Genomic DNA, 24,491 nt, shown 5'->3' with positions numbered 1-24,491 from the left:
TGCTCACCGCGCCCGCGCCGTCCTCGCCCCGCGCGCTCTGGCCGCGCGCCCCCGCCGTTCGCTGCGCGCCCGCGTGCCCACTCCGCGCCCCTCCGCCCTCCCAGCAAGCAGCGTCCCGGACCCCGCGGCTCTGCCGACCCGGGGCCACGCCGACTGGGAACTGGCCTGGCGCGTCGCCCCCAGCGAGGCCCTGGGACCGGCGGGGCGGCAGCAGCGGGATGGGCCTGAGCCCCGCCGCCGAGCGCGAGTGCGGGCGCCTCCTCCCTAGGTTCCCCCGGCCCCGCCTCAGGCCGCCTCCGAAACCGCGAGTGTACGGACGAATGACACCTAGCTTGCTCCTGGACTTTCGCCTGGGCCCCAGTCGGGTCGCCGCGGGAGGGGGGCTCCTCCTCACCAAGCCCCCACGCCTGGGCCTGGAACCTTCCGGGGTCGTTCTCCAGGCCCCAGCAGGCCGTTGGACCCCCAGAAAGGTCACCATGGTTTCTTTCAACTCTCCTTTTCGTAGATATTTGTTCATTGTGCGAAATGCTTGTTAACCGAAATGAGTGAATATTTTGGAATGATCGTTGGTTATTAATGTAATCGAAGCGAACCAGGCGTCCAGTGACTCTCTCGAGTATTTACCTTCCTGTTGTATTTAGGGTGGAAATGGGACAGACGGGGTAGCTGCCGGGCAGGTAGAGTTATAATAACAGCTCTGGCTCCGCAGAAGCTTCTGCCATTGGGTTTGGCCCCGAGGATTCTGCCATCTGGGATAGAGGCATCCTCTTCCCGAGTCTGTACCCAGGAATTCCAAAGCCTCTCTTTCCCGGAGGAACTGAGCCCTCTCCAGGATGGTCTCACAACCCCCTTTATCGCAAAGTTTATTGAGGGCTAACCAGGTGCCAGGCTTGGTTCTAGACTGGAGCTCCCACCTCTGCATAGCTGTCAAGGTGCTCGCTCCAATCCTCCTTTCATGGGTTTCACGCCCTATAGAAGGCAGTTGTGGTTTAAATATTCAATAACATTTTTTTTCCCCTTGAATTAGAAGCATCTGTGGGATCTCAAGAGTTGGTCCAGCTCTTGCCCAAGCAGGCACAGCAGGACACGTTAGAACAGGGCAGAAGCAGCGTCCGGCAGGGGTAAGATTCTTTGTATGTAAGGACTGGGTCTTTGGGTGGTTAGAAGCCTTTTGAAGAACCGACTTTGATGACAGTTTTGTAAAACAAATCCTGAGCTGGTTTTGCGAACCAGCCTACCACTAACGAAGGCTGGTGTGCTCCTGGTAATAACAGCCAGAGGGCAGTCCTGGGGCCTGCTGGAGGGAGGCTACCTTGCAGCAGTTTCTAGCCGCAAGGCCATTCTACAGACTCCTGAGAACTGAATTGCTTTCCAAGAGTGCTTACAATATTTTGCCAGCTGGGCTCAGTAACTAATGAATGATGCAACCTGCTTGCCAATTTCTGCAATTCGCTTTCATTAAAAACATGATAGTTGCTTCTGTTTAAAATTCTGAGAGCTGAAAGTTTGGAGAAGAGCAATATGGAAAACGAGGGGTTCCCCCACTCCCCCACTCCCATATACTGTACTTTTGGAGAAGAATTAAAATTTGGGGAAGGTAAAGAAAATGCCATTTGGGGGTTGGTAATGTATTAGATGTGTACATATGCTTTCTCATTTAACCCTCTTGACAACTCTGCGAGAAAAATATTAGCATCTCTATTTTATAGACAATCAAACTGAGGTTCAGACAGACTAGTTTACTAGCTCAAGGTTGAACAGCACATATCAGAGCCAGGATTCAAACCCAGGTCTTTTTGGCCCCCATATATTTCACTCTACTTTTCTACCCCAAAAGCATACTCCTACCTTTAGTTTCAGTCCTCTCCTGTAACATTTTGTTTCTAGGGACAAAATATACTGATTTCTTTCACATTACTTGCAGTTACAGTGTTGTCAACAAGATTTCTCAGAAACATGGAGCTAATTATTGGAAGAAACAGCTCAAGAGTTCCGGGGGCTTGCCTCTGGCCAGGAGGACTGGGAGGGGAAGGGAAAGAGCAGAGGCCTGTTGCATTTCCGTATAAGTCATTATGTACAGTTACCATTTTTTAAAAAGCTATGTCCAAGTATCACTTTGATAAATATTAAAAAAAAAAAAGATTATCAGAGGAGGGGGGGAAAGCCCCTGAAAGCAACTCATTGCTATCATTAGCATTTTAAACAATTGTCTGAAAAGCAAAAAACAGCCATTATTTTGTATGACAGCAAATGGCATCACAGAAACAAGCTTGGGGGGGGGGGGAATGTTTCCTATAATCTGAAAACTAAAAGATATCTTAAAATCGTAAATCTGAAGTAATACAGAATTTCCAATAATTGTGAAAAAGTGTTTTGTTTATTAACTGTATAATCACAAAATTCATTTAGGGAGAAGCCCTTGGAGTCCACACCCAACCAGAAGAGAGCAGAGTGGAATTCAGCTCTGGAGCCTGGGAGCGCGGGAAGGTTAATAAAGCAGGCAGCAGAGGTGGGTATCTCGGGAATTCTCAGACCAGGCATATCTTTAACTTCCTGGCGACTTCTTCCCTACATAATATTGTCTTTTACTTTATTTATACTGTGGCAGGTTGAATTGCACACTGATTTGGGATGTTGCTTATGCCTTTAAAATTTTTTAAAAACAGCTTTACGGAGCTGATTATTGAGCTTTATTGAGGTATAACTGACGTACAATAAACTTCATCTATTCAGAATATGCAATATACATTTGGGTATGTTTTGACATATGTATTCACCCATGAAACCATCACCACAATCAAGATAACGAACATCTCCATCACTCCCAAAGCTTTCTTTGTTCCCTTCTGTAAACCCCTCCCTCTTCCCACTCCCATCCCCAGGCAACAACTGATGCACTTTCTGTCATTGTGCGTTAGTTTGCGTTTTCTAGAGACTTATATAAATGGAATCATATTGTATGTGCTCTTTTTTGTCTGCCTCCTTTCACGTAATTATTTCAAATTATATCCATGTTGCAGGTTATCAGTAGTTTATTCCTTGTTATTACTGAGCAGGATTTCATTGTATGGATAGACCACTATTTATCCATTCACCCGTTGATGGGCATTTGGGTTGTTTCCAGTTCTGGCTGTTACAAATAAAGCCGCTATGAACATTTGTTTACAGATCTTTGTATAGACATATGTTTTCTCTTGGGTGAATATGTAGGAATATAGTGGCTAAATCATTTGGTAGATGTTTGTTTAACTTACTGTTTTCCAAAGTGGTTGTGCCGTTTTACATTCCCACCCGCAGTATGTGAGAGTTCCAGTTCCTCCTTGTCCTCATCAGCATTTGGTTTGGTCAATCTCTTTAACTTTAGCTCTCCTAATATGTATGTCGGTATCTCATTGCTGTTGTAATTTGCATTCCCTTAATGACTAATGATGTTGAAAATCTTTGCATGTGTTTATTTGCTTTCCTTATATTTATATATAATCTTTGGTGAAGTATCCAAATCTTTTGCCTATATTTTCTCTTGGTTTATCTCTTTGAGAGTTCTTCAGAAATTCTGTATACAAGTACAGATGGAGTTCATCATCACTTGCAATATTCTCCCTCAGTCTGTGGTTTGTGTTTTTGTTTTCTTAACAGTATCTTTTGAAGAACAAAATATTTTAACTCTGTTGAGGTCCAATTTATAAGTTTTTCTTTTATGAATTGTGCCTTTGGTGTTGTATCTGAGAAATCTTTGCCTAAACCAAGGTCACAAAGGTTTTCTCCTCTTTTCTTCCAGCTATTTTAAAGTTTTAGTTTTTACACATTACCTTTACATCTTTGATACATTTTGAGTTGATTTTTGTATATGGCATGAGGTATAGATCGACATTTATTTTTTTTTCTTCGTGGCTATCAAGCTATTCCAGCATGATTTCTAGAAACGACTATCCTTTTCCCACTGAGTTGCCTTTGCACCTTGTAAAAACCAGTTATCCACATACTAGTGGGTCCCTTTCTGGGCTGTTTTATTCCATTGATCCTATTTGCCTATTGTAAGGCCAATACCACACTATGTTGATTACTGTAGCTTTGTAATAACTCTTGAAGTCAAGAGTGTTAGCCCTCCGATTCTCTTGTTCTTCTTCAAAGTAGTTTTGGCTATCCTAGGTTCTATAAAACGCCTGCTGAGATTTTCCCTGGAATCACATCAAATTTTAAGAGAATTGGTGTCTTCACAATGTTGTCTCCTGACTCATGAACAAGGTATTCTGTTTACTTAGGTCTTCGTTAATTTCTCTCAGCAGCGTTTTGTAAATTTCAGCTTAGGATCCTGCACATCTTTTTGAAAGTATTTCATACTTTTTGATGCTATTGAAATGGTATTTCAGAAAATTTAAAATTTCAATTTTGAACATTTAAAGTGAAAAAAATGTCAATTTCTGATTGTTTATTGCTAGTAATTGGAAATATAATTGACTTTTGCCAGGGTACTTAGATAAGGATACTTATCTTGTATCTTTCAACCTTATTTACTGACTTATTTACTTGAGTAACTTTTTGGGGGTCGATTCCATTAGACTTTTTACATATCATGTCACCTCTAAAGACAGTTTCGCTTTTTCCTTTCCTAGCTGGATGCCTTTATTTTTGTCTTAAATTGTACTGATACTAGCCAGAATCTTCAGTACAATGCTTAATGGAAGTGGTGGGAGCAGACATCTTTATCTAATTCCTTAACTTAGAGGGAAAGCATTCAGTCTTTACCATTTAGTATGATGTAAGCTGTAGGTTTTTCATAGATGCCTTTTATTAGGTTAAGAAAGTTCCTTTCTTTTACCAGTTTGTTGAGAGTTTCTTTGGGAAAAAAAATCAGGAATAGACATTGAATTTTAACACATGCTTTTTCTGTACCTATTGAGATGATCATATAATTTTTCTTTTTTAGTTTGAATTATATTGGCTGGTGTTCAGATGTTATAACAACCTAGAAATCCTGGGGGGCGAAAACACATGTGACCATGATGTATTATTCTTTTTATATATTGTTTTATGCAATTTACAAAATTTTGCTTTGAATTTTTGCATTTATATTCATAAAGGGTATTAATTTGTTAAATTTTATTTTCTTGTATTTGTCTGTTTTGGTATTACGGTAATGCAAGCCTCATAGAATGAGTTTGGAAGTATTCCTACTCCACAGAATTCTTGTGAAGAATTGGTATTATTTTTTCCTTTAATGTTGGTTAGAATTTACCAGTGAAGCTGTCTGGGCCTGGTGTTTTCTTTGTTTGAAGGATTTTTAACCACAAAATCAATTTCCTTCATATATTTTGGGATATTCACATTATCTGTTTCTTCTTGAGTGAGCTTTGTCAAATATATTGGCATAAAGTTGTTCATAATTTTCCCTTGTTATCCATTTAGTATCTGTAGGACATGTAATGATGTCACCTCTCTCATTCCTGATATTGGTAATTTGCGTCTTCTCTTTTTTCCCTGATCAATTCGGTTAGAGTTTTAACAATTTTATGGATTTTCTCAGAGAACCAGCTCTTGATTTCATTGATTTTCTTCTGTTGTTTTTCTGTTTTCTATATCTCTGATCCTGTTCTGATTTTTATTATTTCCTTTTTTCTATTTACTTTGGTTTTAATTTGCACTTCTTTTTCTGTCTTAAGGTGGAAGTAGAGGACACTGATTTCAGACTTTTCTTCTTATCTATTATAGGCATTTATTACTATAAACTTCCCCTTAAGCACTGCTTTGTGGTGTCCCACAAATTTTGGCATGTTGTATTTTCATTTTTGTTCAATTCAAAGTAATTCCCCCCCCTTTTTATCTCCTGTGGGTTATGAAAAATGTTATTTAGTTTCCAAATGCTTGGAGATTTCCCAAGATATCTTTTGGTTATTAAGTTATTCTGTTGTGGTCAGAGAATGTATTTTGTATGACTTGAATCCATTTCAATTTAACGAGACTTGTTTTACAGCCCCAGATGTGGTCCTTCTTGGTAAATATTGTTAGTTTTTGGGAAGAACGTGTATTCTGCTATTGTTGGTGGAGTAGTCTATAAATATCTATTAGGTCAAGTTGGTTCATAGTGTTATTCAGGTCTTCTCTTTATATTTTTCTATTAATTACATAGAGGAGTACTGAAATTTTTGACTATAATTGTAGATTTGTTTATTTCTCTTTGTAGTTTTATCAGTTTGTTTTTAATGAATCATAAGGTCGTATCATTAGATGTGTAAACATTTAGTATTGTTATTCATTATTGATGAATTGATTCCTTTATTATTACAAATAATACCTTCTTTATTCCTAGAAAGATTCATTGCTTTGAAGTCTACTTTGTCTGATATTAATATAGTCACTCCAGCTCTTTCAATTAGTGTTAGCATAGTATGTCATTTTCTTCCTTCTCCTTTTAACCTATTTATGCATTTATATTTAAAATGTGTTTCTTGTAGGCAGCATAGAGTTGGGTTTTATTTTTTTATCCAATCAACAATCTCTACCTTTGCATTAGGACGTTTAGACTATGTACTTTAATGTGACTATTAATAGGCTGAGATTTAAGTCTGCCATCCCTATTTGTCCTATCTGTATTTGTCCTATCTGTTATTTCCTATTTGTCCTATCTGTTTTTTTGTTTCCTTTCTCCTTTTTTCCCCCAACTTCTTTTTGATTGTTTTTTGTGATTCAGTTTTATTTCATTTGTGGTTTATTGACTATATAATTCCTTGTGTTTTGTAATTTTAATTCTTGTTTTAGCTTTTATATTCTACATTTTTAACTTATTATGGTCTACCTCTGAGTGATACTGTACCACTTTATTTATAGTATAAGAAGCTTACCGTAGCTCCATTTCTCCATATCTGGCGTCACTGCATTATTAACATCCATTTTGCTTCTACATATGTTATAAATCCCAACATACATTGTTGTTATTGTACTTTTGCTTAAGCTGTCAGTTACCTTTTTAAAAAATGACAACCTTATTGAGATACAATTCACATATACCTAAAATTTATCCTTTTAAAGTGTACCATGTGGTGGTTTTTAGTAGATTCACAGAGTTGTGCAACCATCATAATGGTCTAATTTTAGAATGCTTTCATCACCCTAAAAAGAAACTCCGCCTCATTAGCAGTCTCCTCATTTTCCCTTGTCCCTAGTCCCTGGAAACCACTAACCTGATTTTTGTCTCTAAGTATTTGCCTCTTCTGGACGTTTCATGTGAATGGAATCATACAATCTGTGATCTCTTGTATCTGGCTCCTTTCACTCAGCATAATGTTTATAAGGTCCATCCATGTTGTAGCCCGTCTCAGTATTTCATTCATTTTTATTGGCCAGTAGTGTTCCATTGTATGGATATACGATCAGTACATTTTGTTTAGCCATTCATCAGTTGATGGACGTTGGGGTTGCGTCCACCTTTGGTTGTTAGGAATAATGCTGCTATGAACATTCATGTACAAGGGTGGACCTGTGTCCACACTTTCAGTTCTCTTGGATATATACAGTTATCTTCTAAAAGAATTTAAATGATAAGAAAACATGAGTAGATTGATCCGAAGTTTTGAAGGTGTCTTCTAGCAGTGATTATAGTGTCACGTGATCCGAGGTACTCAGGGTCTGCTAGAGAGCTTGGCCATCAGTTACTGCTGGACTTACTATGAGTCGCTACGTTGTACTTGTTCAAATGGTGGTGAGACTCTTAATCTCTTTAGTAAAATAAAAATCCTTACAGTCAAAGGTTTTTATTTCTAATTCTATGATAGGAGAGGAAGGCGCCAATTGAGTTGGTCTCAATCGTATGGTTTAGGAGTATAGAGACGTCAAGATTCCAACATTATTACCAGGCCGGTGAGTTATCAAGCCCAACCACCAATAGGAATTTCAGTTCCTCCTTGAACTACAACAATTTCTAGAATGTCTCAACACCACTTTGTTCAGATGATATTCTAAGGACTGATTTATATTAACAGAGAACAGAACAAGTTGGTGACGGTTAATGAATATTCAGGAAGCCTCCATGTTGCACAGTACCTCAAACCTGATACTCTTGTGTTTTCAATTTGATACTTTGTCAAGTCAGATTCTTTAGCAAGCTTGATGCCGTGGACAGATACAGCTATCTCTGCAGCTGCAGGGTGGCCATCACTTTAAACGCTTAATTTTATTTATTTATTTTTAACATCTTTATTGGGGCATAATTGCTTTACAATGGTGTGTTAGTTTCTGCTTTATAACAAAGTGAATTAGCTATACATATACATATATCCCCATATCTCCTCCCCCTTGCATCTCCCGCCCACCCTCCGTATCCCACCCCTCTAGGTGGTCACAAAGCGAAGATTCCTTTTAAATGGAAATTTATAAGGACTTGCATTTTTTTTTTTTTTTTGCGGTACACGGGCCTCTCACTGCTGTGGCCTCTCCCGCCGCGGAGCACAGGCTCCGGACGCGCAGGCTCAGCGGCCATGGCTCACAGGCCCAGCTGCTCGGCGGCATGCGGGATCCTCCTGGACCAGGGCACGAACCCGCGTCCCCTGCGTCGGCAGGCGGACCCCCAATCACTGCGCCACCAGGACTTGCATTTTTTAAGGTTAGGCTCTGGAGTTTCTTTTGATAACGTTATAAGCAAAAGCAGGTCTGTAGAACTCAGTGTTAATGGCAAAAATGTAATACGAGATGAATAGGATTTTACTTAATAGCGAAATAAGGAGTGTATGGCATTGCTTCTCTACAGTGTTTTACTCAGCAGAGATCTGGGAGGCTAGCCTTGTCCTTGGCCTCAAGGTGCTTGTGAACTATTTGGGTAATAGGAGGAAGAGAGGAATTTATCTTATAAAATGACAAGCAACATCATTACCAGCTCCCCATAGGAAACTTTGTGTAACATTAATACATGGTTTCATTCACTTGCCCCTGTTTCAGAGAGTCAGGACAAAACCTGCTGGGATGTATCACTTCAAGCTGTTCTGTTTTCATCTTAACCTGACTGAGGTCTATGTGTAGGTCTTTGACGGATGTGCTTACTTTTCACCTTCACTAACCTCATGCCATTTTGAGGCTCTATCATTTGACTCCTATTTCTGCTGATTTCATCAAGACATGTACATACCCTTTAAAATACATGGAACGACTTACTGCTTTGTGTGACAGGGGTGAATTAATGCCAAGATAGGACAGATGAGATAAATGCATCTTGAGGTCCCAGCACATGAGGAGCGCCAGCTCTTTTACTCAAATGAGGCCTCAGAGATTGCTCACCATGGACACACGTCCACCCCCCACCCTGCCCACATTCTCTCCTTTTTGCTTTCTATTGTCTGGATCTGTATATCATCTCCAGATTCATCTCGTATCTCTCTCGTCCCCCTGATCACTCTGTACCAACCATCCCCGCCTCTTTTCTGTACATTTCATGAACCCAAGTCCTCCCTTTCTCAGAGCCTTTGCACTCACTGGGTTGCCAAGACTGCTCTTTCCTGGTTTTGCAAATCCAGCTCACATATGTTGTTATGGACTCAGTGTATGTGGGTCCCTCCCTCCCCCCACCACATTCATATGTTGGAGTCCTAATCTTCAGCATGACTCTATTTGGAGTAAGAAGTAATTAAGGTTAAATGGGATCATAAGGGTGGGGCCCTAACATGATAGGATTAGTGCCCTTATAAGAAGGGACACCAGAGAGCTAGCTCTCTCTCTCCACACACAAAGAAGTAGTCACTTGGGAGTTCCCTGGTGGTCTAGCGGTTAGGATTGGGAGCTTTCATTGTTGTGGCCAGGGCTCAGTCCCTGGTTGGGGAACTGAGATCTCCCATGTGTCGTCATGTGAGCTTGCAGTGAGGTGGCAGCTGCCTACAAGCCAAGAGAAGAGGCCTCAGGGTGAAACCTACCTTTCTGGCACCTTGGTCTTTGGATTCACCAGCCTCCAGAACTGTGAGAAGATAAATTTCCCTTGTTTAAGCCACCCAGCATGTGGTATTTTGTTATGGCAGCCCAGGCATACCAGTGCGTGTCTTCTGGTCAGAAAGGCCCTCCCTGACCTCTCTATGGGAAGGCCAGCTCCTCCTCGGGAGCTCTTGATCTCAGCCCCTCCCACTTTTTTCAGGACCCTTTGCTGCTGATTAATCTTCTCTCTCTGCCGCCTTCAATATCTCCCTCCCGCTGGAGCCGTGCTACCAGCACTCATGTGCTGTAGTCCTTCCTGTCTTGAAAACGCCCTCCCTGGACCCCTGTTTCTGTCCATTTCTCACCTGGTGCCCCTCCTCCCTTTCACAACCAGTATCCTGAAGGACTCGTCTGCCCTCATGGTCTCCTGTCTATAACTGGTGTCGGAAAGACCTCCACCTCCACCACGATGGGGTCCTTTTCTTCTTCTACAGTCTCATCAGACCTTCTCTCCCTTCATATTCAGCCACACTAAACCCTCCTGCCCAAGAGTCTTTGTCCTGCCCCTGCCTGGAGTGACCCTCCAGATGGTCACATAATTTTCTTCCTCGTGCCTTTACCTTCTCAGCCTAAATCTTACCTCTTCATAGAGGTCTCTCCTGCCCTTGGGGCCCAGAGTGTATCCACAGTCACTCTATGTCACACCACTCCCCTTTCAGTTGGATTATAGAAAACCAGCTTTAGCTAGTATAAGTCAAGAAGAGATTTTTTAAATTGCAAGGTTACTAGGGTAACTTAGAGTCAGGGAGGACTCACCGTAGGAACCTGGGCAGATCTGGGCTCTTAGAGACTGGAACCAGGATCTGGGCCCCTGGCGCTGCCAGGGGATCCTTTCTGTCTGGCCACCTCTCCCCTTGGTTTCTTTCAGATCGATGGCCTCAATTTTCCTCTACATCAACAGCTTCTTCCATGCGGTTTAGAGAAGGGAGGCCCCGCTTAGCAACCCCAGAGGAAATAGACAGCATCTCTTCCCTTGCTTTAAACACAAAAAATCCTGAAAACAGACAAACAAACAAACCCCAACCAACCAACCAAGCAAACAAACCCCCCCCCCCCCGAGCTCATAGATACAGAGAACAGATTGGTGGTCGCCAGAGGCAGGGGGTGGGAGGTGGGCAAAATGGGTGAAGGGGGTCAAATGGTACAAATGTTCAGTTATAAAACCGAACAGGCTGTGATGTACAGCGTGGCGGCTATAATTAATAATGCTGTATTGCGTATTTGAAAGTTGCTAAGAGACTAAATCTTAACAGTTCTCTTCACAAGAAAAAACAAATTCTGTAACTATGTATGGTGATGGGTGTTAACTAGACTTATTGTGGTGGTGACCATTCTGCAATATATACAAATATCAAATTATTATGTTGGATACCTGAAACTAATATAATGTTGCATGCCAGTTATACCTCAATAATAATTAAAAAAAAAAATCCCAAGGGAAAGGCTCGGATTGGCCTGAGTTGAAAGGGTGCCATGATTGGCATCCCCACTAGGATCACAGGGCTGGGGAGGAAGGGAGAAGTTACCCAAAGAGAAATGAGACGTCTGCTATCAGAAGAATCCAGACCATCTACCGTGGCTACACTTTAGTACATGTGGTACTAAAGTAGTCTTAGCATTCCATCACATCACCCCATTTATTGCCTTAATAGCATGTATCACATTATATAGTCATTTTGCTTATTGACTCTCTGTCTCCTTCCAAAAGAGGGCAGAGCTTTTGTCAGCCTTATTCACTGCTGTTTTCCCAGTGCTTAAACTAGTAGGTGCTTGATAAATATTCGTTGATTGAATACATAAAGGCAGAATTTCTGGGGGGAATAAGACCATCGTATTCACTGCAAGGGATTAGAAAAAAGTTCACCATGGCAGATTCATAACAGAGTAATTAGGAGTGAGGCGCTCCATTGGGGCATACAGTCATCTTTCGACATTTGTAAAATGTTCTTTTGTAAAGACCGACATCTTTGCTCTCTCGGAAGTTCTCCTGAGAATGTGTCGAACACCTAGTAAGTGGCAGAGTTGGGATTTGAATGAGGTCTCCTAACAACAAACCCTGTCTTCTTTCTATGACTTTTAGCTGCCTACCATTCTTTTTTTTTTTTTAAAGAAATATGCACATTTTATTTCAATAAATACATACACACAAAACCCCTACAGATGAACATTTATATGTATATATATGCTAATCTGTTGACTTGGGGTAAAACTTTTTCTTTGAGTATGAATCTTGCTTAAGTACAGAACGTATCTTCTATGATTTCTATTTTCCATTTCTTTTAGATGGTACATAACCTTGAAGATGCTTGTTAAGCGGTCTGAGTGCAGATATCTTTTAAGTATTTACAATTTTTCCAAATCTTTTACGATTATCTTCCCTATACCTTTTTTTTTTCTTTCTTTCTTTCTTTTCTTATTAGTCATCCATTTTATACACATCAGTGTATACATGTCAAAACCAATCTTTGTTTGGTTTGTTTTTGTAGGTCCTTTTCTTCTCTTGTGTTTCCCACTTAGAGAAGTTCCTTTAGCATTTGTTGTAGAGCTGGTTTGGTGGTGCTGAATTCTCTTAGCTTTTGCTTGTCTGTAAAGCTTTTGATTTCTCCATCGAATTTGAATGAGATCCTTGCTGGGTAGAGTAATCTTGGTTGTAGGTTCTTCCCTTTCATCACTTTAAGTATATCATGTCACTCCCTTCTGGCTTGTAGAGTTTCTGCTGAGAAATCAGCTGTTAACCTTATGGGAGTTCCCTTGTATGTTATTTGTCGTTTTTCCCTGGCTGCTTTCAATAATTTTTCTTTGTCTTTAATTTTTGCCAATTTGATTACTATGTGTCTCGGAGTGTTTCTCCTTGGGTTTATCCTGTATGGGACTCTCTGCGCTTCCTGGACTTGGGTGGCTATTTCCTTTCCCATGTTAGGGAAGTTTTCGACTATAATCTCTTCACATATTTTCTCGGGTCCTTTCTCTCTCTCTTTTCCCTCTGGGACCCCTATAATGCGAATGTTCTTGCGTTTAATGTTGTCCCAGACGTCTCTTAGGCTGTCTTCATTTCTTTTCATTCTTTTTTCTTTATTCTGTTCCGCAGCAGTGAATTCCACCATTCTGTCTTCCAGGTCACTTCTCCGTTGTTCTGCCTCAGTTATTCTGCTATTGATTCCTTCTAGTGCATTTTTCATTTCAGTTATTGTACTGTTTATCTCTGTTTGTTCGTTAATTCTTCTAGGTCTTTGTTAAACATTTCCTGCATCTTCTCGATCTTTGCCTCCATTCTTTTCCCGAGGTCCTGGATCATCTTCACTATCATTATTCTGAATTCTTTTTCTGGAAGGTTGCCTATCTCCACTTCATTTAGTTGTTTTTCTGGGGTTTTATCTTGTTCCCTTCATCTGGTATATAGCCCTCTGCCTTTTCATCTTGTCTGTCTGTCTGTGAAGGTGGTTTTTGTTCCACAGGCTGCAGGATTGTAGTTCTTGCTTCTGCTGTCTGCCCTCTGGTGGATGAGGCTATCTAAGAGACTTGTGGAAGTTTCCTGATGGAGGGACTGGTGGATGGTAGAGCTGGCTTTTCTCTGCCTACCGTTGTAACTCGAATTCTCTCCTTGGTGTCATGTCTGTGTCTGAGGCTTCAGGTTTTATTTCTGAGGTATCATCTGGGTTAGGATCAGAGCTGGAAGTGAAATTCCTAATACCTGTATCATGATGATTTTCTTCTGCTCCCAGCTTCCCACATCTGCTCCAGTGCCTGGTCAGGAACTGACCCAAGAATCAGTGTGTTTCAGAAACAGCTAGGGACTTTACATTTTTACTCCCAGGAGTTCAAAATAAAGCTCTGTCTTTGTGGTTTTGTTCCTGCCTCCCTGCCACATGCTGCAGGCAGGAACGAGCCCTCCACCCACTTACCTGCACCACCCCTGTCTTAGTTATAAGACTTTCAGAAACTGTTATCATCCAGCGGCCTTATGAAAGACTGGTTTTTCCAACCAGGTGCCTATTTCCGGGAGAAGGGCCAGAGCTGGGTTGCCAGCTTGTGCAAAGGAAATAAATAGCAGATGGATGGAAGATTTCAAAGTCATATCTTATTCCAAAGAGAGAAAAAGGGGCAGGGAAACCTTAATCTGGATTTGAAGATTGGAGCATCAGCTGGGAGTGGAGTTCGCCCTGGAGGATATAGACAGGTTCCCTAAGGTTCATGAAATGCTGGGGACAGGCTAAAGTTAAGGAAAAAGGAAGGATGGGACCTTGGAAAAGCTCCCAATATGGCTACAACCTTGGCTGCCATTAGAGTCACCCGGGGAGCTCTTAAAATTCTGGTTCCCAGGCCATACTCCACATCAATCTTAATTTTTAAAAGCTCTGCAGGTGATTTCCGTGTGCAGCCAAGGTTGAGACTCAAAGCTCAATACCATCAATTTATAGAGGGAGAAACTTCAGCAAGAGAGCAGGTAACTCTAGGTGACTGTTAAGTCTGTTGTGAATCCCATTCAAGTTTCCACCTGACTACCCCTATCCAGAGGCAATATTGCAGGTGGAGAGTATTAAGGAACAAAAGAAAACTTAAAATTCTAAAATCCACTCCCCTCAACCCCAGAATTTTTTGTTTCCTGTACCACAAAGCTTGTTCAATATCCTTGATGACCAGCACGTGGATTTCTTTTGTTTTTTTTTTGTTTTTTTTTTTTTGCTTAGACTAGCATCACAATGAATTGTGCTGTCTTGTTACTGGCAGATAATTCGAGGAAAAAACAGCAAGGATAGTGATTCTGCTTTCCAGATGAGAAGGCTAGTTTGGAGCGCCCTCTAGTGGGAGCTCAGTTGCCACCGTATTTTCTCTTTAAGGCAGAAGGAGTTGGTTTGGTCCAGGACCCCAGTTCTGGTCCTAGCTCTGCCACTGACTTGCCTAGGACCTTGGACGAAGCACTTCATCTTTCTTGGCCTGATTTTTGCCCATAAAAATTCTAAAATCCACTCCCTTTCTTGGCCTCAATTCCTTCCATGTAATATCACTGAGTAGATGGTCTGCTTTTTGCCCATAAAAATTCATTCCGTCAAGTGGGCAGGACATCTGGAGTGGCTAACTGAGCATCTCAGAAAAATATCCCCAAACAGCAAAAATAAAGCTGGACAGAACCATCAAAGACAACCATTTAAAGACTCTGGAATTTGACCAAAGGCATACAACAAATTGATAAGTGTTGAATTAAGAAAGCCTACTGAATCTTGGAATCTCAGAACAATGGAGAGCTGTAGTGTCTTAGTAAGTCCCCCACCTCCCCCAGCTCTGTGGTGGGGAAGTTGTTACCTGGGTGGGTGGGACCTGCCAGGAGGACTGGCAGTGGCAGCAGAGGGCAACTTTATTTGTTGGAAAATTCCACGCCCAGAGATGTTGTGGAAAACAATAGTTATCTCAGTGACAAACATCATGGAAGGCCTAGCCTGAGGTTGCAATACTGGTTGGGACACATGATGGACTAACAGACCAGCCAGACCTTTAATACGGAAACCCAGGTAATGAGACAGCTGAAGAGGGTCTAGAAAAGCTGCTGTTCTCTAAGGGATGCACGAGGCTGCACACACATTCGGGAGAGAACAGAGGGGCCTGCGTGAGTCTCTAGCTCCTGGAGGAACACGAGGCCTTGTGAATGCAGAAAGTAACAGCTGGGACAGACTTCTAAACTTGAGAACCTGAATGAATTCTCCAAACCACACCGAGCTCCGTAGGAAAGGAGTGATGCCTTATTGGCCCAAGATGTGGCTTAACCTCTGCCCAGTCACTGGCTGACCATTATTTTTATGCCAGGCTTGAAAATAAGAGCAAGAAAAAACAAACAAACAAACAAAACTGAAGCAGATACACCAGTGGTTGCTCTGAGGGAAACAGACATCACAGAACCAATCCAGGCAAACCTCTAAACAAACAGACAGACAACGGCAACCACCAGCCCTGGGGGGGAATCAGAATCCAAACGGCTGAAAGCCAAACAGAAAGAGAAAATCTTGAAAGCAGCAAGAGAAAGAAAGACTCATCATGTACAAGGGAACCACAATAAAATTGATAGCTGGCTTTTCATCAGAAACGACGGAGGCCAGAAAGCAGTGGAATGGCATTTGAAAAGTTCCAAAAGAAAAAATGTCAACCAAAAATCCTATACCCAGTAAACTGTCTTTCAAAAATGAAAGTAGGGGCCTCCCTGGTGGCGCAGTGGTGGAGAGTCCGCCTGCCGATGCAGGGGACGCGGGTTCGTGCCCCGGTCCGGGAGGATCCCACATGCCGCAGAGCGGCTGGGCCCGTGAGCCATGGCCGCTGAGCCTGCGTGTCTGGAGCCTGTGCTCCACAACGGGAGGGACCACAACAGTGAGAGGCCCACGTACCACAAAAAAAAAAAAAAAAAAAAGAAGGTAGAATAAAGGTAGTCTCAGATAAGTGAAGACTGCCTTAAAGGGAATAGCAAAGAAAATTCTTCAGGCTGAAAGGAAGTCACACCAGATAGTAACTAATCCACATGAAAGAATGCAGAGCATGGGAGATTCCTGGTGGTCCAGTGGTTAAGACTCTGCTCTGTCACTGCTTAGGGCCCAGGTTCAATCCCTGGTCAGGCAACTAAGCTCCTACAAGCCATGCGGTGTGGCAAAAAGGAAAAGAAAAAAGGCACCCATAAAGGTAATTACATTGGTTATTATTATCAAAGAGTATAAATATATATTTTAGCTTTTATCCTAATTAAAAAGACAATCGAATTAAACAGTAATTATAAAATTTTATTATTGGCCTTTTAACATGCCAAGATGTAATAAATACGACAATAACAGCACAAGGGAGGGAGGCTGAAAGGGACAGGGAGAAATCCAATCCACAGGGAGAAATGTGACTCAATTAAACAGTCCAGAAAAGGCAGAGATCATCTGACTTGATAATACAAGATCCAGTTATATGCCACCTACAAGAGGCATAGTTTAGATTCAAGGTCATAAATAGGTTGGAAGTAAAAGGATGTAAAAAGACGCAAGCAGAACCACAGCTGGAGTGGTTACACTAATACCAGAAAAAATAGACTTTAAGGGAAGAAGTATTACTAGGAAAAAAGAGAAACTGTTCGCAATGATAAAACGTTAATTCATCATGAAGATATAACAGTTACAAACACACACATTTAACAACATAATCCCCAGATTCATGAAGCAAAAGTTGATAGAATTGAAGAGAGAAATAGACAATTCAGAAATAATAGTTGGGGGTTTTAAATACTACACTGTCAATGCTGGATAGAACAATGTGACAGAAAATCAGTGAGCATATAGAAGATTTGAACGACGATATTAACCAACTTGACCTAACTGACGTTTACAGAATAGTCCACTCAACAATAGCAGAATACATATTCTTCATAAGCAGATATGAATGTTCCCCAGGATAGGCCATATTCTAGGCCATAAAGCAAGTCTCAGCAAATTTAAAGGGATTGAAATAATATAAAATATTTCTTTGTTCACATGAAATTGAATTAGAAATTAATAACAGAATGAAATTTGGGAAATCTACAAGTATTTGGAAATTAAAAAACATACTTCTAAATAACCCATGGGTAAAAGAAAAAATAGAGAAATTGGAAGATATTTTGAGTTGAATGAAAATGAAAACAGCATATCAAGTTTTATGAGATGCAGTTAAAGCAGTGCTTAGAATAAAATTTAATATGGGCTGGTGTGGGTTCGATCCTTGGTCGGGGAGCTAGTATCCCACATGCGTCGTGGCCAAAAAACCAAAACATAATAAACAGAAGCAATATTGTAACAAATTCAATAAAGACTTTAAAAATGGTCCACATCAAAAAAATCTTTAAAAAAAAAAGGAAGATTTCAAATCAATAATCCAAATTCCTACCTCAGTAAACTGGAAAAAGGAAAGCAAACTAAACCCAAAGCAAGCAGAAGGAAGGAAATAATAAGTATTGGAGCAGAAATCAATGAAATAGAAAACGGAAATAAATGGAGAAAATCAGTGAGGCCATATGTTGGTTCTCTGAGAAGATAAATAAAATCGACAAAACCTTGGCTACGTTCATTGCCCAAGAAAAAGAAAACTCAAGTTACCAAAATCAAGAATGGAAGAGGTGGTTTACTACCAGTCTTACAGAAATTAAAAGGATAATAAAGGAATACTATGAATAACTTTATGCTAACAAATTAGAAAACTTACATGAAATGAACAAACTCTTAGAAAGACACAGATTACAAAACTGGCTCAGGAATAACTAGAAAATCTGAACAGACCTATAACAGGTAAATTGAATTAGTAAATAAACATCTTTTCACAAGGAAAAATTCAGGCCCAGAGGGCTTCACCATACATTTGAAGAAGAAGAATTACCAATTACCAGTCCCTCACAAACTCTAAAAATAGAGGAGGGAATGCTTCCCAACTCATTCTGAGGTCAATGTTACCCTGATATTAAAGTCAGGCAAAGAAAAGAACTACAGACTAACATCCCTTATGAATGTAGATGTGAAAGTCCTCAACAAAATAGTAGCAAACTGAATTCAGCAACATATAAAAAGGATTATACATCATTACTAGGTGAGATTTATCCCAAGAATGGGAGTTTGGTGTAACTCCCCAGCCCAAAGCCAGAACCTGCAGGAGAACCTTTTCCTCTTGCAGTGTCTCTCTAGCGCCCTCTATTGAGAAAGCTCGCATGGTGCGGAGTTTCAAGGAGAAATGCTTACAGGAGCTCCTTCGCTTATCACAGGGCATGTATGCAGACGGAGCTGTGCGTTTGGAGCTGGGACTGTCAGCCTCGGTGGCTTTAATAACGAGGGCGGTAGCAGGAGTGGGCGGGTGCCTCGGTCATTTGTGTGAAGAGAGCTTTTTGCAGCCTGGGTTTCTGTAAAGTGATGAAAGGCAGTGTCTTCAGGCTGAGCTGTAGCTGATCCCCAAACAAGGAGGTCTCTGGACTTCCTTGGGCATGTGAAGTCTACTTTATTTTATTTTATTTCATTCCATTCCATTCCATTTCCATCATAGGGTAAACCAAGACCCAGACCTGAGACCTGATTGAGATTTTCCGGGTTGGCTACGAGCACCGGGCCGTCTATGTGGAAGATGACTGTGTGGTCCACCTGCTCCCACAAGTCAGAGTGAATACTCTATTGAAATATTGTTATTGAAGTTAGCAAAGTAAAAAGAAGGACAGCTAATTACTGTGTTCCTCAGCTGCTGCCTTACTTTAGCAACAGAACACCCAAAGCACGACTGGACCTTAATTTACTGTGTGATAGAGCTTGGTCTCTGTCCACCAAAAACCACTAAGTGTCCAGCCCTACGACAGATAAAAGTATAAAGATCATTCCTAAGTTCCCTGACCACCTAGACCACTCTTTCTTTTAAAATAGAAGCGTAAGAACCAGAGCCTCCATTTGGTAATGACAGCAGTTCAGTATCCTTCTGAGGGTCCCCTGGGAGGGGTGCAGATGCTTACGCGTTCTGATTGTCACTTGCTTCCTATTGCCCCAAATGCTGCATCCATATCTGGCTTCCTGGTCACCTCTGGCACCTCCATCCTCACCTTGTCTCCCTGCTTTTCCAACCCATGCCAGGCTGCTCCACCCCCAGTGTGGGCATCGTTCTCCTTTCATTGCAGCATTAACACAGGGCTGAGATTAAACGGGTGACTCATTAAATTTTGGTGGAGATTCGATGGGGGCAGAAGTGGTGATAGTGGAAGATTACAGCACAGAATGTGAAACCGCTTAAAACTGGACATCCAGAACCATTGGTCACATGGTGGCCTCAGGAGATGGGGGAGCTGGGAGAAGGGGAGGCAGGGGCTCCTCTGGGTAATCTTTGATGCTTTGGGGATTTTGCCTCCTGTGCAAGTACTGCCCGTTCAAGATTCGATTACAGAAGGGCTCTGGTACCAAATGCCTGTGGCCGCACCTTGTTCACAGCTCTCATCCTTGTCTCCTGTCCCCCTTGGTGGGCCCCGCCCCTCACCTGGCTGAGACCTTCCTGCAGAGCAGAGTCCCTCCCCCTCGCTTTGCTTCCCCACCCCATCCACCCACACCCGTCCCCCTTCCTGCCTGGATGCCTACACGAAGAATGAAAAATCGCTCCACATCGCATTCATCTTTCACCTCTCCTTTCCAGACTAAGTCCAGGAGCCTTCCTCTTGCGTAACCAAAGAGTTGTACAAGTTAACAGTTTTGTCACCACCGCCCCCCATCAGATCTTCCTTCAAAAATGAATTCTGCCATCTTTGTTCCTGAGAGCCGAATTGCCTACTGCCAACTTTTGCAAAATCAGTAGATAGTCCTCAAATACTTCAGAAAGGAACAAGGGACATATCTTGCACTCAGACAACTTACAGAGGGGGAGGGTTCCCACGTTTGCCTATCCATATGGTTGTAGCAGAAAAACAGTCCTGATATTAAATTACCACCCACCTGGCCTTGGGCAGCTTCCAGACCTTCTCTGGAGCTCTCTCTCCTCTAAGGACTGAATATGATAATACAGCAGTTTTCAGACGTTTCTGTTTTTCCAAGCTGTGGAACCTTGTTTTCAAACAAACACTCAGTGAGAATCCTGATACTTGAGCAGAGGGAAAGGCAGAGTGCCTCTGGGTGGAAGCGGGTTGGAGCGGGTCTGCATGGTGGCAGAGGGAGGCCTATCCTGGAACCGCATGACAGCCCCTTGTCCAGGAGCTGACTCTTACCTGTAAGGGTATTCGTCACATGTTTGTGAAGATTGCTGGAGTCTGGTTAGGAAAGCAAGACCCCAGTCCTAGGACTTGATCAGGTCTGTACACGGAGTGGAGTCTGGGCCTACACCATAAGGTACCCCTGGAGCTTGATGAGAAAGAGATTGAGAGTGGTGGTTGAAACCGGGGAGTGCGGAAAGCTGGCCCTTTGCAGTTCATTTAGTCCAACTTCCCATCCTCTGCTGTGCCTTTTAGAGACGGTGAAACCAGGACCCCAAGAGGAGCCACTGATCCAGTGGCTGGAGTGAGCCGGTGTTCTGCCCCACTGCCCCTTGCAGCTTCCAACTTTGGCTTGTCTTTGGCCTCTAGGTGAGGAATTTGAGGCCAGCAGCATCACGTCCGTCTTCAGCAACCGGGCGGTGGTGAAATACAGTTGTCTGGAGGACGTGCTGCATGGCTGCTCCTGGAAGGTCAACAATGAGCTGGATGGGACATACCTGCCCCTGCCCGTGGACAAGGTCATCCAGCAGACGAAAAAGATGACCAGAAAGATAGTGCAGTACAGCCTGATCGACGGGAACTGCAAGCGCTTTGTCAACGACCTGAGGTACGGCGTGCCCAGGAGCCAGCAGGTGTGGCACCCCCTGCCCCCGCCCGGCTCTGACCCGGGGTCTTGGGGCTTGTTGCTGCATCAGGGGTCCAATTGGTGATCGGTGTTTTCATTATTATTTGTTGGGCTTGTGGGGCCTTCCGTTGCTCCAGGACGGCTCAGGAGGTGTTTTCACCTCTACTGACGCATGGAGGAGTAGAGGGGGCACTGGGCTGCATAGTAAGACCACCAGGTGGAATCCCTCCTCAGCCACTTAAACTGGCATGCTCTCCTCGGCCAAATCATCTTATTTCTGAAACTGTTTTCTTCCTTTACAAAAAGGGGGAAAACTGCGGTAGATACTCAGAGCTAAAGTTGCAAACTAGCAGCCCGCGGGCCACATCTGGCCCACAGATGTGTTTAGCTTGGATGACTAGTATTTTTTTTTTCTTAATTTGAATGACTTGCAAACATTTAAGAATATAGAAATTTTATATAAAAAGATCTGGATTCCCAGCCTCTCTTGGACAACCTATTTTTTAATTTTATTTTTTAACATCTTTATTGGGGTATAATTGCTTTACAATGGTGTGTTAGTTTCTGCTTTATAACAAAGTGAATCAGTTATACATATACATATGTTCCCATATCTCTTCCCTCTTGCGTCTCCCTCCCTTCCACCCTCCCTATCCCACCCCTCTAGGCGGTCACAAAGCACCAAGCTGATCTCCCTGTGCTATGCGGCTGCTTCCCACTAGCTATCTACCTTACGTTTGGTAGTGTATATATGTCCATGCTTCTCTCTCGCTTTGTCACAGCTTACCCTTCCCCCTCCCCATATCTTCAAGTCCATTCTCTAGTAGGTCTGTGTCTTTATTCCTGTCTTACCCCTAGGTTCTTCATGACATTTTTTTTTTTCTTAAATTCCATAGATATGCATTAGCATATGGTATTTGTCTTTTTCTTTCTGACTTACTTCACTCTGTAGGACAGACGCTTGATCAGGCCCCTGGGCCCTCGTTCCAACTTGCTAACACTCTACAGGGCCGAGGAGGAGCTCCCCCTTTAGAAGGGGTGTGGGGCATCGGTATGTCACCTACCAGCTTCACCCACATTCCCTGCCTGGCTTGTGTGTACTTGGGTCTGGCCTCCTTCGCCCCCTCGCCCGCTTCCCCCACATATAGGATGGCGATAAATTAAATGTGGTACGCTATGTGTGAAAAAGCTTTGGAAGCCTAAATACCTGTGACAATTTGAGCTGCTCTTGTCACTATTTGGACCTTACTAAAACCCCATGAGATGAGAGGAGGAAGTGTGTACTGTTGCCTTTTTAATAGATTAGAAGGATCAAGATTGAAAGGTGGAACATAATTTTCCCATTTTCTTTTCTATGTTACCTGTGTTCTCTTGACCTATGGGGCTCGAATCCCAGTGCTGGTCTCTCTACTGTCCCTCTCCCGTTTCTCAGCGAGGGTTAGCAGCCCCGCCCACTGGCCCCCCCTCCACTCTCTGCATCTTCCTCCTTCCTGCTCTGCCTCTTCTCCCAGCCATTCCATGCTTGTGAGACCTTGTACTAGTGCTCGGGCCTGGTGGGCTCTGGTGTGAGGGATCTCCTGTCTCCTGAGCATCTGTGCATGGAAAGAAGACCCCAGGGCGCAAGGGGGTTATAGGAGGTCCTGCTAAGGAGCCTGGGCCTGGCGTGCATGAGACCCGAGCCCAGATCTAAGTGCGGATGCCGTTCACTGTGTGACTTTGTCCAAGTGAGCTCCCCTCCCTGGCTCTCAGGTTCCCTGTGTGTAGAATAAGGGACTCAGTGGCTGTGCTCCTCTGAGCCCCGTGCTAGTGGCAGACCGTGGGCTGAATGGCTCTCGGGGGGAGGAAGGGGACCAGGGGCCCTGGATGCCTCCTGGGGAAAGGGCTCGCTCCTGCCTCTGATGTGCACCTCAGGCCGTCCTGGCTTCTCCAGGTTTCTTGCAGCTCTAGGGTCTTTGGGAATCGAGGGTGGCTGCTTCTTAGGCAGGCCAGCTCCTGACGGGGTGTGGTGAGGTAGGGGTGGGGCAGGGTGCGAGCCTAGGAGCCTCACGGAGGGTCCTATGAACTGGTCAGCTTTGCAGGTAGAGCACATGCTGACAGAGGGAGCCAAGGCTGCAGGGGCGGTGCCTTCAGCCGTGGTGGACAGCCTAAGGCCCAAAGCAGCAATGGCCTGAAGCCTCTGAAGAAGAGGAAGAGCTACTGACGTCGGCAGAGAGAACGTGCCTCCTTCCCTCCCCTGCCTCGCTCTCCCCACCGCCCCGTGTGAGAAAATTGTGAGTTTCTGGAAGAATCTAGAATGTACCCAATTACCCCGCCAGAAATACATCCAATATATGTGCTCATCGACCCCTGGCCTCTCAGGGTGGGGAGAACCTAATATTTATTCTGCGTCTATTAGGTGCCAGGCACTGTGCTAGGCATGTCACATACTTCATCTTACTCTCTTTGGAGGAAGGAGCCTTACTTACTTTTTAGGCTGAACCTAGTCTGTGGCGCTTGAAACATCCTGGAAATCTCTGCCGAACGTTCCCAGGAATGAAGAACTCTTTGCAGAAGGTCGTTTTATTGCCCTTTCAGACCCACAGTGCGAGTCAGGGGAGGAGGCCTTTTAGGAAACCTGTAACTCGCTGCTCAGGGCCACCTGTGCCTTGATCTAGGAACACCTTTCCCAAGAAATATTTTCTTTTAAAAATTATACATGACTTTTATTTTTTTTTATTGAAGTAAAGTTGAGTTACAGTGTTGCGTTAAATACGGCTGTACAGCAAAGTGACTCTTATACATACACACACACATTCTTTTTCAGATTCTTTTCATTATGGTTTATCGCAGGATATTGAATATAGTTCCCTTTGCTGTACAGTAGGACCTTGGTGTTTATCCATAGCTTTATTCTTTATTGTCTAAAAAACCTCCCAACTTAAAGTTTAATCAACGAGAGCATTTATCTTGCTTTTCTGTCTCATAAGCACCGGAAAATTAGAAGTTTCTATCTTCACCGATTTCAGAGGAATACTTAAAATAACTTAATCAATGGACTTCGGTGTGAATGAGGGAGAGAAAGGAGTGGGTTTTGTGCTTTGAACAATGTGGACATGATGGAAGGTCTATGATGATGGCTGGAGATCCTTAGTGCCAGCTGAGAGCTGAAGCCACCCAGAAAGCCAGAGAAGGGCTCTCGAAATGCCCTGGGGAAACATGAGGAACGTGAAGAGAGCAGGATGGAAC

The 24,491-nt window shown here is 43.1% G+C and overlaps 1 protein-coding gene across 1 annotated transcript; it reads left to right on the top strand.

Annotated features, from left to right (window-relative positions):
* The first annotated feature begins 133 nt into the window (after positions 1-133).
* Positions 134-23,437, top strand: PLAAT5 (phospholipase A and acyltransferase 5). The gene is given in 8 exon segments (XM_060017482.1): positions 134-294; positions 297-470; positions 1,028-1,121; positions 2,410-2,509; positions 18,970-18,988; positions 18,991-19,082; positions 21,016-21,273; positions 23,345-23,437. Coding segments are annotated over 8 exon segments (906 nt in total). The 5' UTR covers positions 134-218.
* Positions 23,438-24,491: the final 1,054 nt, after the last annotated feature.

Source organism: Delphinus delphis, chromosome 8 (assembly GCF_949987515.2).
Source record: "Delphinus delphis chromosome 8, mDelDel1.2, whole genome shotgun sequence".
NCBI lineage: Eukaryota > Metazoa > Chordata > Mammalia > Artiodactyla > Delphinidae > Delphinus > Delphinus delphis.
This window is presented reverse-complemented; position numbering and strand designations above follow the sequence as displayed.